This window comes from Nesoenas mayeri (assembly GCF_963082525.1).
Source record: "Nesoenas mayeri genome assembly, chromosome: 14".
Classification (NCBI taxonomy): domain Eukaryota; kingdom Metazoa; phylum Chordata; class Aves; order Columbiformes; family Columbidae; genus Nesoenas; species Nesoenas mayeri.
In genome coordinates, this window is record NC_137556.1 from 8,457,823 (window position 1) to 8,473,931 (window position 16,109).

At 45.8% G+C, this 16,109-nt stretch overlaps 2 protein-coding genes across 3 annotated transcripts in view; one reads left to right on the forward strand and one right to left on the reverse strand.

Moving 5' to 3' along the window:
- COL23A1 (collagen type XXIII alpha 1 chain) overlaps positions 1–12,218 on the forward strand; it is a gene marked incomplete at its 5' end in the record, with an annotated part of 181,772 nt that extends 169,554 nt beyond the window's left edge. The window contains 17 exon segments of the mRNA XM_080353326.1: positions 70–132; positions 215–259; positions 755–832; positions 1,440–1,463; positions 2,363–2,416; positions 3,193–3,237; positions 3,674–3,763; positions 4,115–4,186; positions 4,966–5,007; positions 5,986–6,012; positions 6,421–6,492; positions 6,589–6,642; positions 6,906–6,932; positions 7,424–7,477; positions 8,167–8,253; positions 9,665–9,742; positions 12,162–12,218. Of these exon segments, the coding sequence (XP_080209452.1) occupies positions 70–132; positions 215–259; positions 755–832; positions 1,440–1,463; positions 2,363–2,416; positions 3,193–3,237; positions 3,674–3,763; positions 4,115–4,186; positions 4,966–5,007; positions 5,986–6,012; positions 6,421–6,492; positions 6,589–6,642; positions 6,906–6,932; positions 7,424–7,477; positions 8,167–8,253; positions 9,665–9,742; positions 12,162–12,209 (960 nt within the window). The 3' untranslated portion in view covers positions 12,210–12,218.
- HNRNPAB (heterogeneous nuclear ribonucleoprotein A/B) overlaps positions 11,146–16,109 on the reverse strand; it is a 30,321-nt gene continuing 25,357 nt past the window's right edge. For both annotated transcript variants that reach the window (XM_080353411.1, XM_080353415.1), the window contains one exon: positions 11,146–15,955. The gene's annotated coding sequence lies outside the window, so the exon portion shown is untranslated. The remainder of the gene's footprint in view (positions 15,956–16,109) is intronic.

Below are 16,109 nucleotides of genomic sequence, written 5' to 3' on the forward strand. Positions count from 1 at the left end.
ATTCGAACTTAAAGAAATCTGCTCCCCATCCTACCTGGATAGCATTTGTCTAAATTCTCTTGTTTTCAGGGAGAAAAAGGAAGCACAGGTCCCAGCGGGGAAAACGGCACAGATGGCTTGCCAGGACCCAAGGTAAAACAAACAGTATTTTTAAGATAAATATCCTATCTTTTCCTTGGTGTCTTTGAACCAAAAATGTGATTTTGATTTTCAGGGTGAACCTGGTGAGAAGGGAGGAATTGGCTCCATTGGACCCCGGGTATGGACGTATGGGGTTTTTCTTTCTCGGTTTGGAGTCATGTGTTGGCCTCAACCTGAGCTGTTCCCCACCAGCTCTTTGTGCTCAGTGCATGGTTGAATCACTCACTCCAGCATCAGTTTGCTGCTAGAAAATAGAGACGCTGCATTTCAAAACAAATCATTATGTGGGTACCAGATGCTGCCATGGGAGATAGCTCTGGGAAATGCAGTCACGTCCCATTTTCTTATCATTGTGACCCTTTTTTTGCAAGAGGGAAGCTGTGAATAGGGGTAATCAAATGAGGATTTCTATGCACTTCTCAGTTTCACAGTTTTATGGCCTTCTGAGATGTGGCTGGATGACAGTTACAGCTGTAAGACTAGAAAATTATTAAATTGATAGTGGTTGTAAGGTGATAATGCTCCAAACACTTGGGCGTCAGGTCTTTGCTTTCTTACCACCTGCTTTTCTCTGATACTTCAAAATCTAAATAGGATTTGTCCCCCATTGCAGGGTCCTCCTGGCCTGAAAGGGGAACAGGGTGACACTGTAGTGATTGACTATGATGGCCGAATCCTGGATGCACTCAAGGTAAGTCTGACACCAAGCCCATGCCAGTTCCTGTGGGTTACAGGGAAGGAACTGAAAAACTGCTGAGCTCTGCCACAGTGACGTTGTGGCATCGTGTCAGTCACTGTCCTGCTTTTACTTCCTGAGATCTTGGTCTCAGCACAGAGCTGAGTGAGAGGGAAGAGTGTATTGGGTCTGGAGGCTGAGGATGTTTAGGATGTACCAGCAAAAAAGGTGGCAAAACTCGAGGCTGTGAACTCAGGCTGGGTACCAGGCTCCCGGGGATGCGGATATGGGATGCGAGTTAGTATTCTGCAGGTGAAAGCAACTTGATACAGCCTGTGACATGTAAACACCTGATGTGATGAGTGTGATAAGCCAAATTACAGCATAAGCGCTGCTGGGTGTATTTCCCATGGTGTGGAGCTGTGGGTTTCCCTGCGCATCCTCTGGAGTGGTTTCCTCTGCAAGCAGCAGTCAGGATGCAGGAGGAAGGGAGATGGTACCCGAGCCATAACCTGCCCGACCGAGCAGCACCCTGACATTTTTGTTAAGATGAAAGAAACCAAATAGATTAAATACTTAATTACAGACACATTTGAGAACCATCCTAATTGTTTTATAACAGGCTGCAGGGATACACAAAGTGATGGTAATTACTGTTTGCCAGATGTCTGCACGGCATGCAGCTTGTGAGTGGAGTTTGTGGAGTGCAGTGGTTGGAGAGGCTCCATCAAGCGTCTGGAGACTTTATCTGCAGGGCCAGACCCTCTCCCGTGTGCTGCATGTGGAGATTGCTGAGGGGCACGTCATTGAAGCTCGCTAATTTTGTCATTTTCCTGCTTATTAGCTGGTTTTGGTGTTTGCTCACTGACCTGTCTCATGGATGGAGCTCTGGAAAGGGGTGGCTTTACACGGCTCCCAGTGCAATTAAATGTATTTGAGAATGCAGTCATGTTAAAAAGGTGCTTGGGGATGTGATGTGGTTTTGTCTTTCAAGTGAGCGAGACCATGAGTTTTGCTTTTTGAGATAAGTTGCAAGTTGCAGAATATTTGTTCATCTCAAGGCAGTTTATGGTCTCTGCACCCAGCAGCACCCAGGAAAAGCTTCCTTAAGTGTGCAGGGTTTTCCTGCTGGTAGCACTCACACAAACTCCTTCGTTTCCCCTCTTTAATTGCACCTCCCCAGACAGCTGGTTCTATTTTCAGCAGGATGCTTCTTCCCAGCCCGGCTGGCTGCAGGGAGACAATCAAAAAGAGACCCCTGGATTTGGGGCCACATCTCTGGCTCAAGGCATTTTGCCTCGTAGCACACGTACCGCTGCATGGGTACACCTGCCTTGCTCTGGTTTGGTTTTCTTTCGCATGAACAGCCCCTGTGCCGGAGGGGACCATTGGGTCACTTTGTGTCACCTGAGCTCATTGCGGCGTTGGGGCAACCCTGGTCGCACTGGTGCCTGTTGCAGATTGTGGCTGGGAGCGTCTCTCGTGGACAGTGTTGCCATATTCATGTTACTCATGCCAGTGTTCCATTTGTTTGCTGTGTTTCAGGGTTCGCCAGGTCCACCGGGGCCACCGGGCCCCCAGGGCGCTCCAGGTCCCAAGGTGAGCCCAACCTCTGCCACACACATGATGTTTCCTAGCGAGAGACATGGTCCTTAGCAGCTCTCCATGTAGCATTCCTCAAGCCAAAATAAGGCAGGTGATGCTGGCTGCAAGGCTTGAGACTACACATGGTAAAGGAAATGCTATTTAACACTTCCTTGGGCTGAGAAAGGAGGTATTCACGCAAAATCCAAAGTTTTGTTGGCCTTTACTTGGTCTCCAGCCACTTCCAGATGAGGTTGGCCCAGAAATGAATCCACTCCCAATCTTACACCCAACGGGTGAAATTTCGTTCCCTCCAAGATTTCCTCATTGCACATGGTGGGAGGCAGCAGCAGTTGTGGGGGATGGCTGGTGGGTCCAAAGGCCTCCATCCTGCCCTTCATCCCACCCTCCCCATGTGCTTCTTGCTGCTCCACCACCACGTCCAAGCAGGACCACACCGTCCTCACGCTTCACAAGCAACAGCCAGTAACCTCCAGTCAGCTGTAGTTTCTTCAAAAGAAGAATTTAACTTGCAGAAAAGCATCTCTTGGAAGAATGGGATGGGGCAGGATTTTGGTGCCTCTTGGGGCTTCCATGTTGCCTGAACTCAGATGAGCTGGTAACACTGGCACATCACTGAAACCTCGCTGCTGCTTCTGAGCCTGGCAATGCCAAACCCATAACCACAACAGTTGATATGCCTGGGTAACTCATTTCCTTGCAAAATCCTTTCCCGAGATTGTTTCTTGATTTAACTCACCATGAACTCCCCTTTCTTTGTGTTGCTTCAGGGAGAGCTGGGCTTGCCGGGTCCGCCTGGACTGGACGGTGAAAAGGTGCGAGGGGATGGCTGGATCAAGTGAGACCTTGCAGGAGCTGAGTTTAAAAGGAGTTTACTGTATGTCTCGTAAGCTCTGCCCTGTAATGTTCAGCTGCATCTTCATGAACTAATCGCCCGTTGTGCTCAGCCGTGAGCGCACAGATGCTGCTCACGGCCATGTGTGTGGGGCTAAAGGGGCTCCTTTTATGAGAGGTTCATCAAACACTGTCTCAAATTCTGTTGTAAACCTTCCCAACTCTAAACGGCTGCAATCCCTGCTCTGCCAAGTTCTGCTGCGCCTGTAAAATTGGTGTATGTAAGTTTTAACATTAAAATGTGTTTTTGTGAGCTCATGCTGCAGTATGGAGAGAAAGAACGGAAAGGCAGAAGTGGATTTTGTGGGGTTTTTTAACAGTTTTCCCCTAAGCAAGTTGTTTTCTGGAAACTTTCAGGGTCCCAAAGGAGCGAAGGGTGACCAGGGCAGTGCGGGCATCACAGGACAGAAAGGAGAGACAGGAGAAATGGGCTTGTCAGGTCCACCGGTACGTCCCTCTGTCTGTCCCTGTATGTCTGTCGCTCGGTCTTTTAACACTAGGATCTCTGCAGACGCTCGGTATGTGGCTGGGTTTGCTGAGCAAAGCAATGAGGCCGCACTGCGGAGCTGGAGGGTGCAGGAGCTTTGAATTTTCTTTGCCGATGATGATAACAGCTTATTCTGAAGGTGATCTAAGCTGGTAGCAAGGAAGAGAAAATCATTTCTCAAAGTCTGCTGGGGATGAACATGAGCTTTGCTTGAGCCAAGGCTGGACTCAGGAGAAGACAAATGTATTTTTCTCTCCTGCTTCTGCTTTCCTGAAAGATGCACCCCATGGATGTTAGGTTTTATCTTTTAGGGAGCAGAAGGGCCAAAAGGAGACAAAGGAGAAAAAGGAGACACCGGGTCGCCGTGTTTGCAGAATAATCACGTAAGAACCTGGCACTATGGAGCCTCTTCCATGTCGTGGGGTCAGGGGGTGCAGGACGGAGCCACCGGTTCCACATCCACCAGTGTAGCAGAGGGGAGCAAAGCCCAGCTGTTTTCTACAAGAACTTTCAGATGCATCTAAATGCGTTTTATTCACTAGGGAAGAACATTTTGCATCCTCAGCACTGCAAAGTTACTTTAGATTTTGCATTAATGTTTGATATATTGGATGCTGCTGTTAATAATCATGTTTTGTTCTAGAAAAATATCGGGGTCCTTGCAGTTTTATAAGATTTCTGCATCCTCTTTAACTTGTTCACGCCTTTTTCTTAGAAAAAAATGTGGTGGGGTTTGATATTTTTTTTTAATTAATGACATGAGCACTCTGATTTTGTTCTCATTTGTTGGAGTTTTTTAGGGGTTTTGGGGGTTGGTTTGGTGGTTGTTTTTTAGTTTTGTTTTTAATCAAAAAGGCTGTTTTCCTCTGGTCTATGCAGAACACTGCATCATTTTCCATTACATCCATTTGGCGACTGGCAAATACACTGAGCAGCGTGGATCACACCTCTCATTTGGAAGGCTAGCTTGGTTCACGTGCTTATTAAGATTCATTGATTTATAAATCCTATAAGCAACTCTTTGATTAGCAGACATTTTGATTAAAGCCATTAAATCAGAGGGCATTAAATCATGATTCTGGGCCGTGTGAGGTTTCCGTTCCCAAAGTGCTGTGTCTCTGTGCCCAGCCCCATTAACATGCCATTTAATTCCCTTCTGCAGATCATACCTGAGCCTGGACCCCCCGGATTACCTGGCCCTATGGTAGGACTCTGGAAAGCAGCTCATGCAGCTGAGCGTTGCTGCAGTTTGTTATCACATGTGATTAGTTAAGGATGAGGGTGGTTTGCTCTGTTTAATCATCGTGGGCTGCTGTGAATCTGGGAGAATATCTGTGAGGAGCTACAGCGTTGGGTGCTGTCTTGGGAGAGATGGAAGCGCCTGGTTTAGGGGAGTATATTGGTATTTGTGGCATGCTTTGTGAATATCCAAGTTGCTTCTTGGCATGTGGAAAAGATAAAACTCTGTGGGATGGGAAAACCTGTTGTTGTGGAGTCTCCTACTCTGGAGACATCCAAGACCCACCTAGACACATTCCTGTGTAACCTCACCTGGGTGTTCTTGCTCTGGCGGGGAGATTGCACTGGATGAGCTTGCGAGGTCCCTTCCAATCCCTGACATTGATTCTGTGATTCCTCCCATGACGGTGTTTGCATCCGCACAAATTTGCCCAAGTCGGTGAATTTTTGCCACCAATTGCAGCGGTGATGAGCGCACAGAGCATTTTTTGTGCAGACGTCTGTGTTTGATACCTGTGATGCTCCAAAAGGCTGAGGAGCCGTCAAGGGCATCCGGAAGGTCAGGATGCTCCTGCTCTGTCCAAGAGGCACCTTGAGAGATCCCACTTCAAAACCAGGCAGCTTTCCAGGTGGCATTTGTGACCCGGGAGGTGTCCCCAGCCCTGCCCGGTGGCAGCGGGTCGCCCTCCAGAGCTTTTGCCGTCACTTGCTTCAGCAAAGCTCTTGCAGAGCTTTATTGTTGCATGTTACGCAAAGCGGTCCTTTGCAGTTCCTCCTCCCCCTGATTTGACGTCGGAGAACAAAATGAAGTGCCACCTGTCTTGCAAAGAAGTATTTGGCTATCGTCAGCCTGTAATTTGAGCAAGAAATGGTTTGAGAAGCAAACTCTGGGGTTAGTTTTTTTAAATTCTGGTTTTCAAATGCACCATTGTCTTTCCCACAGGGTCCTCCAGGAATCCAGGGGCCTAAAGTAAGTCAATAAATTGAATGTCACCCACTGTTTCCAGGCTGCCAGTGTGTTATTTACAGGCTCACAAAGGCCTGTCAGCTCTGGGGACTGATTTTCTGTCACTTTTTGTGACAACATACCCTTTGGTTGTGCTGTTCAGCAGTTGGCTTTTTGGAAAACAAGCCGTTTTTCCTTCCAAATACATTTACCATCTTAAATTCTCCTCTAGCACAGAGTCCTGAGGGCAAGTGGCACATGTCAGTCAAGTTTTCCAAACCCACAGGCTTTAAATCTGTATTTTCAACAATTCTTGTACGTGGTCAGGTCAAGAGGAAAACATGAATGGCCACGGCGGGGTTATAAGCATCCCAGAGACGCGGTGGGTGCGTGGGGTGGCTGTCCTGGGTTGATGCTGTTTCATTTATGCAGGGCTTGGACGGTGCAAAGGGAGAAAAAGGTGACAGCGGTGAGAAGGGCGACCACGGTGACACTGGACCTGCTGTGAGTTTTAATTTTCCCCCTTATCTCATTTCTGTCCATTGCCAGAAACCTGCACTACAGCACCTATCCCAATGCCTTGTTTCTTTGTTCTTTCAGGGTCTCCCGGGTGCTCCAGGGCTCATCGGTTTACCCGGTACCAAAGGAGAGAAGGTAATCACTGGTGTGGGAAAGGTGACATGTTGTAATCCTAAAGAATAGCGGCTGTAAAATCCTGTCGCAGTGGGTTCAGCCAGAACTGCTGAGCTGGGCTTAGCGGCACCATCCTAATGCTGGGGAGGAGAAATCTCGAGTCCCGAGGCTGTGTGTGAGCCCCTGCTGTCAGTACCATAATATTTCACCAACTCTAGATATAAGTTTGTCTGCGACACCAAGCTCAATATGGCACGTCTTAATTTTCATTTTTACAACTGCAGGGAAAGCCAGGGGAGCCAGGATTGGATGTGAGTATGGAAAACATTAATTGATACGTAGACATATGAACAGCATGCATGTAAAGGCCATCAAATTGCTTGAGATTGTTGGAAAAATATGTAGCTAACACTGTATAGACGCTGTCTCTTAAACGTCGTGTTAGCAGAACAATGTCTATAGGAAACAGCTTAATTCAGGCCAGTTGCCAGACTACTCGCACTGCACAGCGGTAACTGCTCAGCTAAAGATGCCACAGGGGTTTCCCTTTCCAATTGAGAATATATGTCTTGGATTTGGTGAAATTAAATCTCCCATAGATGTCATGTTGCTGGGGTAGGTGAAGCACGAGATTTCCCAAGAAATTACTGAGATACCAAGTCAATGGGAAAGAAATGTCGTTATTCTTCACCGTGGGGGGATGGATTGATCGCTGGAGGTTGCTTATGTTGAACTGAGATGCTGGGACATTTGTACACTGAACTTACAAACCTCTTCCCCTCGCTAAAAATTGTCATAATAGGGCTTCCCAGGTCTCAGAGGAGAGAAAGGAGAGAGAAGTGAAAGAGGGGAGAAGGTGAGTTATGGCTGTAGAGATGCTCACGGGGGTGCGTGGGGCAGGACCGTGGGCGCTCCTGCTTGCCGGCAGCAGCGCTTGCCCTGGGCACTGGTTCCCTCTCCAGCCTGGCAGCGTTTCTCGGGTCCTTGCTCTAAAGCCTGTTCAGCAGCAGAGGTATTTGTGTGGCCCCAGCGTGGGGCAGGACACGGAGTTAACTCCTACACACTGGGAAGTGCTTTCTACAAACCTGTCGTGTGTCCCCCCCCGCCACTTCCCCATAGTACAACAATTTTGGGAAGCTGGAGCAGCGTAACAGCTCTGCGTTGCAAAGAAATGCTAGTTTTGGTTTATAGACCTTGAAAATGGATCCAAGTAAAAGGTTTTGTTGCAGCTTAAATCAAAGGGCGCCCAGCTGAAGGCAGGGACCCAGCTGAGCACAGGGCTGGAAGCTGATGCTCCCACTGTTAGATACCAACCTGGTTTCTAGCAGAACCCAGTCATTTAGCTATTCTATTACAAAATTATCTATTTTAATATCTCCACCCGGCTTTAACTGAAGATTTTCACAGTGATTTAATTAGTCATTTGAGGTGACGCTAGTGCAAACATCCTTGCTCCGGGGGAGGTGTGGGGCTCTGTATGTGCTGCGTGAGTTAAAGCCGGGGTGTTTAACCCCCGTTCCTGATATTTTCTCGTTGTGCCAACAGGGAGAGCGAGGAATACCGGGGCGAAAAGGAGCCAAAGGGCAGAAGGGGGAACCGGGTCCTCCCGGACTGGATCAGCCTTGTCCCGTGGTACGTCTTTTATTTCACTTCTCTTAAACAAGCGTTGCCAGGACTGAAAGGAGATGCAGCTTTGCAGCCAGGGAGAGGGAGGGAGGATTTGGTAGTTCTTTATTTTGCAGTAAATCAGAGCAGATGGTTATTGTTTTCTCACTTTTCTTAATGGTTTGTTTTATCTGCACTGCTGGAAGTTCACTGCTTGCTGTAAGGGCTCCTCTCCGGCCAGATGGGACCAAGCCACAGCAGTAAAAACAAAGAATCTTTGTGTAAAGACCTTCTTATTGTAGAGGGGAACAATGGGCTTCAGTTACGCTCTTTGGGAGATAGCATGCCCTGGTGAAGCTGCCGGCGTGGCTTTTGAGTGCATTTAGAAATCAGGGAGTAGCTCAGTGCAGTGGATTTTAAAATAGAGTCAGCTTCATCCTTTTGTCTCTGCAAACGGAGCGAGGGATGAGCTCAGCTTCACCTCTCCCACCTGGGGCAGCGGGTCAGAATTGGAACATCTTGGTGCTACCAAAGATAAGTGATGTACGAGCTGGAGCTGCCCGGGCTGCCAAGAAGCGCCTCTGGGAGAAGAGACCTCCCCGTGTTTTTGCACCTGCGGGAGCAGCTCAGACCTGTCCCCTCTGGGACATGTCACCGTGCAGCGTGTGCACAAAGGGGCCTTCCAGGAAACCTCCTGGGTGTCTGAGCCTGAGGAAGGTGCATCTCCCAAATGCACTGCCAGAACCTCTCGTTGCTTTGGTAGGGCCCAGAAAAAAACAAACACCAAACCACATACCTCCTTTTCATTACTATTTTTCATGTAATGACTAACACCAGAGATCTCTTCCCTAAAATGCTTTGAGGCTATAGGATGAGTGATTTGTATCAGCAATTGCACTAGAGCTACTTAAACATAGCTGTTAGACCTTAGCTAAGCTGCACCTAACCAGTAGAGCCAGGTGCCTGCTTCGATATGCTCAAATAAACCCATTTCTTTTCTAAATGTGTGACTTTTTCTCGCCCCACCAGCACAGCTATGGCAATCTAAGCTATAGTATCACTCCCCTGTACCAGCAAAAAGCTCCTTCAGTCAATATGCTTTATTTTGCTTGGAGATTGAATGTGAACTACAATTAATTATTTAGTTTTTGATGGATCACCTTTTGTCCCTCAACATGCTGGATGATTTAACCCTCATTTTTTCACTGTGCTGTTACAAATGTGACTCTGTCCATTGTGTATAGAAGATCTTTCCCAGATGACAGACTTTATGTGTCTGTGAATTCCCTACCATAAAACAACTCTGCTGACTTGCTGCGTCCTCAGAAATGGAAGTGTAAAGTTCTGGACCCGTCCTCCTCTGCTGAAACACACGTGTCTGTTCGATTAACTCCCGTGTCCTTGATCACTCTCAACAAGTGGTTATTTTTTCAAACAGGGAGGTCGTACTATTGCAGGCAGCCAAGGGGACGCAGGTTTGCCAGGCCTGGCCAGGGTGAGCGCGCCCTGCCCTTTGGTACCGGATCTGCTTTTCTTTCTTGCATGGCTTGTGTGTGTTCCTGCTGTGGCCAAGCCCTGTCCCGAGCACAGAATCCCTCCGGGGAGAGGAAGGACATGAGGCAGCAGAGCTGGAACAAAATGTTTCACTTTGGCACTCGAGGAAGGACGTCAATGTGTTGTGCCTTCTTCCCACCGTTAAAATGACTTTGGATAAGGATGGGCGATGGCAGAGGGGATGTTTGCCCCTTCACAGTAACCAATGCTAAAAATGAGTGCTGGTTTCTCTCACCATCTGTGGCCCAGTTTGGTTCCCCTCGTGCTTGTGCTCCCGCAGCCCTGCCAGTCCCATTCCCAACTGGGTTTGCAAAGCTGTCCCCACATGAATGGCCGGTTGTGTGGAGCGGTGGCTGGAGGGAACACCGGCACCCCGGGCACCACAGGGACATGGGCTGTGCCAGCAGGTACGGCAGCTCTCTCCGCACAGCTCAGGCTCGAGGCCACTGGTTACGCAGGAAGGTTCATGCTCTGCTCCCCAAAAGGGCTCTGCACGACTAGCTAAAGAAGTTTATTGTTTTATTTTCATTTTTTTTAACCATAGAAAATGCTGCATGCTAGATGATTTGCAGTTGTCTTCAGAGAAACAAAAGGGCAGTGAGCTGTCTCTCTTTCAGAAAGTTAAATTACTTTCATATGTGTCGAAGAAACCAATTACTAGCAGCAGGCCTGCTTCAACTCTTCATATTTACTCCCTAGAAATGTTATATTTATCAACTATTTCCTGCCTTAACTATACAGAAAACACAAGACGTATCTGTATTGAAGCCATTGTAACCTGCATTAGGTGGTTTCTCCAATAGGTAACTATTGCCTGACTAGTTAGTAAAGCACTTCCAGATCTTCTTGCTTATGTACATGAGGGTCAGCTGCGTGCTGGTTGGGAGTCTTGTCTTCATTCTCCAGCTCACCGAGCAGCAGACACTTGGTGGGTTCTGTGCAACGGATTTCAGTCCAGAAATGTGAGCAGGAGCCTTACACACAGGTTGCAAAGCTCTTTGTAAGTTGACATGTCATTTCAGAATTACTCGAGTGAAACACGGTAGAAAGGCATGGAGTTTTATGATGGGCAAAATAAGCATTTTGAGTGCACGGGAAGAAGAGAAAGCCCAGGGCAGAAATCAGCCCTGTGACTGTCAGCGTTAGGATGCGCTTTAACTGCAGGTTGGGGTCTTTCTAGCTCAAACAACTGCTCTGTGCCTTGTCTCCTTTACCCCCAGACAACTCTAGCAAATGTACAAGTTGCACTTTTTTTTAATGAATAGTTATAGGCCAAAATATTCAGTGGTGTCAGCAGAAAAACATGTATGTTTTCTAACGTTATAGGAACGCACGTGAAAATAACTTGACCTGTTACACTCTGAGTAGCTGGAGAGGGTAACCTTACTTCACTGCATCTGTTTTATTGGGCATAGGCTATTTTACATATAAAATCAATACAGAATACAAAAAATGTGATGACTGACATTTACAGTAAAAAATGTAAAAATGCATTTTGACCTCTATTGGCGCCAGCCGCTCTCTCCGCTGGGAACGCACCCTGGTGGCCTCCCACCCGCGTCACCCAAGGTGGCTCTGGGGCAGGATCAGTGCGTGTGTGCTCTCTGTGGCTCCACATGCAGAAATTCAGGCAATTAGAGATCCAAGAGCCTTAGAAAAACCCAGCATGGAAAGGCAGCTGAAGTCGGCTATTTCTTCTGAAGTATCTTGCAAGAGTTGGTCATAGATAGTCCATTCCTCTGCTGAGGGCTCCTTCCTTTTCAGTGTTTGCCTCCTGGTAAATAAGCTCTTCAGGCTTTCTGGTTTCTGTATGTTTCTTGTATCTCCATCGGAAAAAGACAAATATTTTCACTCCCTTTGCATAGTCCAAAACTGATCCTATTTCAATCAGTTCAGCAACTCAAAGAGTTCTTAAAGAGACTAAATACTGCAGGATTGAATTTAACACAAGTAAGGTATCATCCGGGAAAAAAAAAATTACATCATCGCCCTCAAACTGAAAAGCGCATATTAACAAAAAATACATTTCCACATCAAGCTTTCCATATATGTGTCTGATTGCAAACAACACTAATTTATAAAGCAGATTATTAAGTTAATTAAGTGTGGTTCCAAAATGTTTGTATTTGTTCACATTTCAGGTTTAAAGGAAAAAGTGTAGGTTTATTTTTTGTTACCCTGGGGTGTATTTAATTTTGTGTTGTGTGTGACGCCTGGATTACATTGCCTGCATATTTACGTTTGTGCATATAAAATAAATGGGTTTTGCATGGTAGTTAATGGTAAACCTTTCACTGTTGTGAGCACTGACCTTCAGGTTTTTGGGTGAGACACTTAAGTCACTATCAACAGAAATTAAGTCTGTAAATTCAATTTTGCAGGGACCAGACGGACTGCCAGTAGCAGGATGTTGGCATAAGGTACAGTAATAATGATAATTGTATATCCTTGAGTGGGTCCTGAGTAATTTTGTTTGCTGCATGGTGATTGTTTGTACTGACCGCTTCATTTAAGCAACAGGTTCTATTCCTGGCAGACCCAAGGCCAAGCCTTGGGAGAGCAGGACTCAATGTGGCTTTGTGTCTTGTTCCCCACGGCTGTCAGCTGGTGCTAGCAACACCACTCCAAAAAACTTGCCAAGCTTTAAAAATCACTCGCATTAATACTGTGGATAGCAATGCCTTTTCTTCAGGCTTGCTCAGACTGGGCTTCTGTTCTGGCCCAGGCAGTTCAGGAACCCCGCATGCAAAGATTGCTCCACTCTGCAAAATATGCTGCTGTGACTTGGCCCATCCCCTCCAGCTGAGACTTTTACACTGAGTTGCCTCTTTGTCGCAGAGTTACAAAACACTTGTTTCTAAAGACTTCTCTGCCATTCTAATTATAATCCACAACCACTATGCTGCTCCAATCAGTAAATCAGGGTGCAGGTGGTCAGGTAATTCGGGGTAATTTGTACCATCTCAGCACCCAGAACAGCCAGGAGTTGTAAGTGCTAAAGGCAGCCCAGGAGAATGAAGGAAAATATCCCCCCTACAATGAGGATTTGATCCAGACGTGTAGGAGGATGCTCAAACCTCATTCTCCAACGCGGTTACGACACTGAAGCTGAGTGGAAATACTAATCCGGTTTCAAACACGTGGTATGTGAACACAGTCTAATAGCAAGCATGTTACTAACTGGTTGCAAACCCTCAGAATGTGAGCACGCCCTTAGCGTATAAAAGTTTTTAATTCTGTGGTAAGTTGCTTGAATGTGCTGTTAATATTAAAAGCAATCTGAATGCCAATCCTTATAATGTTAACAAGATTAGTAATGTAAGGAATGGTGCATTTCTCTTTGATTAAAATGTTTGTCTGTGTGTTCTTTTTCAGTGATCCCTAAGCATGGAGCACAATGTGTAAATAATGTGATATATTTTGATCTTTTTAATTTTTGTATAAAAAAAGGAAAAAAACCCTTTCAACAGTAATATATTGACCTTTTTTTATACTGGATTCTGTCATTTATGGACTCTGAAAATATTGTAAAGCTCCGAAACCCATAAGATGCACGTGATAACATCAGGATTTGGTGAAGGTGCCAATGACGGTAGCTGGGAATGAACAGCATTCACGGCTGATGTTGCTGCATGAACTAACAGTACTGAGACTGCTGCCTCGTGTGCCTTATTGCATGAAGGAGGGAGAAATCCCTACCCTCTCAACTCTGTATTTGCACTGCACATGCACATTAAAAGGGTGAAAAAAACTGGCTGAAGACAAAGAAGAAAAGGATGCAGCCCTAGAATTGAAAAAAGCTGCTGTGTTCCCTGGGGTCAAACAAGAGAAGGACTTGTGACGTGCAGAGGAAACGAAGCCAAGCTCCATTCATTGCTACCATTGATATGATGGAAACGGCAAATCTTTGGCTAAACAGAACAACCTTGACTACCTATGGGTGTTCCACTACTATCAAGACAAACTTTTTTTATCTCAAGAGGGTCCTGCTCTGAGGTCTGTGGCCGAAGATGTGCAAAGTGCTTCCCTACTGTGGAACCCCAATTCCCCAAGAAAATATCCACTGCAAAATTTCAAAACACAAAAACCTAGTCAGGTTTTCAGCACAGAGAGTTGCAGGCTGAAATATTTTTTTTACACAAGAGAGCACATCATGTTGCTGTTTGGGTTCCCAAAACTTGGAGTTTGGAGTATTTAATTGTCTTGGTTTGTGGAGTTCATTGGTGTTTGATTTTTCTTGGTTTACATTGTTTCAGTTGTAAACTCTGTAACTCTGCACGCTCATCTTGTCCTATTTCTCTCCCCTTTTTGGTCTCTTTCTTTTAATTATCTCATATCAGGCACATCCCATGCAAAGCAGGGTAATGAATAAAGGGAGGATTACAGTTTCGGTATCGGCATATGGCATTAAGTGAGCTCAATTAAAAATTTGCAAACTATTCCATTGTTCACATTTTTAAAGATGTTGGAAAAAACAGATTGTGCAGTAGAAAGCCATAAAAATTATTTCAGGGAGGGAAAGAATGGCTTACAGCCGAGTCTGTTCAGCTTACAATGAAGAGGCGATCAGATTCCATTATAGGGAGGAGATACTTTATGTTAACAAGTTCCTAAATTGAACAGAGAAAAATGTACAAATATCCATCATCCAATGTGTGGAAACTGAAGCTACACAAAATCAAATAAAGTAAGCCATGGATTTTTAATGGTGAGACTGGTTAATCCTAACCAGACCAGTGATGTAATCCCCATCACTTTAATGCCTTTTTGATATAACAGATAATTTCTTGAGGAAATACTTTAGTCCAATAGAAGCTGCTAGGCTCTGTGTGAGGAGTCTTAGGTGAAATTAGGAGCATGACGGTGCTATGAAACCAGATGACGGAAAGGCTCTTTGTGGCCTTGACCTTGTATTACAGAAGGGAGGCATTTTTGGTGCATTGAGGAGGTGTGAACCCTCTGTTAGATCCTTGTTCCACCGCATTTCTTATAGCAGCTACTGCCAGAGAGGACTTGAGAGACGAATGAGACCATCCAGGGGGAAAATCTACCCTGTAGATGCTGACCTAGCGCTTGGGGGGTTCTTGCTCCGATATTCTGAAGAACAGCAGGAACATGCTCGGTGCTCCATGCAGGTTGGGTGACATTTGACTGATGTCTGAGTTGTTATCTGTGACTGAGTCCTATGTGTCCTTGAGGTTTATTCTTCAGTCAGCTGGGAGCATTTGTTATTTGCTGGTAAATGCTGAAATGGCCATGGAGCTTGGGCTGTAGGGCCATATGGACACAGAAGACTGATGGCTGTAGGTAGTCAACTTCTGTTACCTTTGTTAGCTGCTGAGGGTCTGCACCTGCACACTGCTTGCTTTCTGGTTGTACTTAGCATCTTTACCGGTTACTGACCATTTTCTTGGTCACCATACAGATTAAATCTGTGTAAATTCAGATCAACTAACGAATCAAGAAACAAGAATTGTGTAACTCAAAACAGCAATGAAAATGCATTTTTATTTACTTCCATTTCATGTTGTTAGCTATCACTTTTGACGTAGGGGTTTTTAAAGGCATAAGGAGCCTCCAAAGCTCCCACTGGCTTTTAGTGCTCTTGAAAAACCCCTGTACTGTCCCAAATTAAAGCTAAAAATCATCTTCTGTGGAAGGTTGAAGGCAAATCTCTCATTGATGTCACTGGGAAGAAGATCTGTAATTGTTCCCTTAATGTACAGTTGCTCTTCCCATCTCCCCCAGTCATCTCAAACTAAAAGCAATTCACTACTCCAAACCACACTGTGGGCTTCTACAAATTCCTGCATGTGTCCTGTTCATGGAACCTCTATCGATATCAATGAGAGTTCAGTCCCCAGAATGACTGCAGAAAGCACAAGAATCTGGAAGTGTCCACAAACAATCTACAATGCAGATAGAAAAGTCTTGTTTTACATACGCTGGCAAAAACTAAACAGCTTTCTATCTAGCTCCTACTCGAAGAAGTTTGATATCACTGAAGCTACAAGACAAGCTAACCTCCAAAGCTTATGAAATTATATTAAAATTTATATTTTCTCTGAGGAAATACCCCGAAGTCCTATTATCTTCAGGTAAACAAGTCAGTATTCCGTCTTCAACTTGTGGAATATCCAGTGCTTGTAGGCATCAACTGTGACCACTGCCAGGCCTGCAAAACATTGATACAGAATACCAGAAGAGTGCTTTACCCGTTGCTCTAACCACTCCGCATGGCAGCCGTCCCCCTCCCAACACAGCCTCTGTGGCCACAGAACCCAAGACATTTGCTTGTACCAGAGGAGCAGAGCTCATTCGGAATCAAC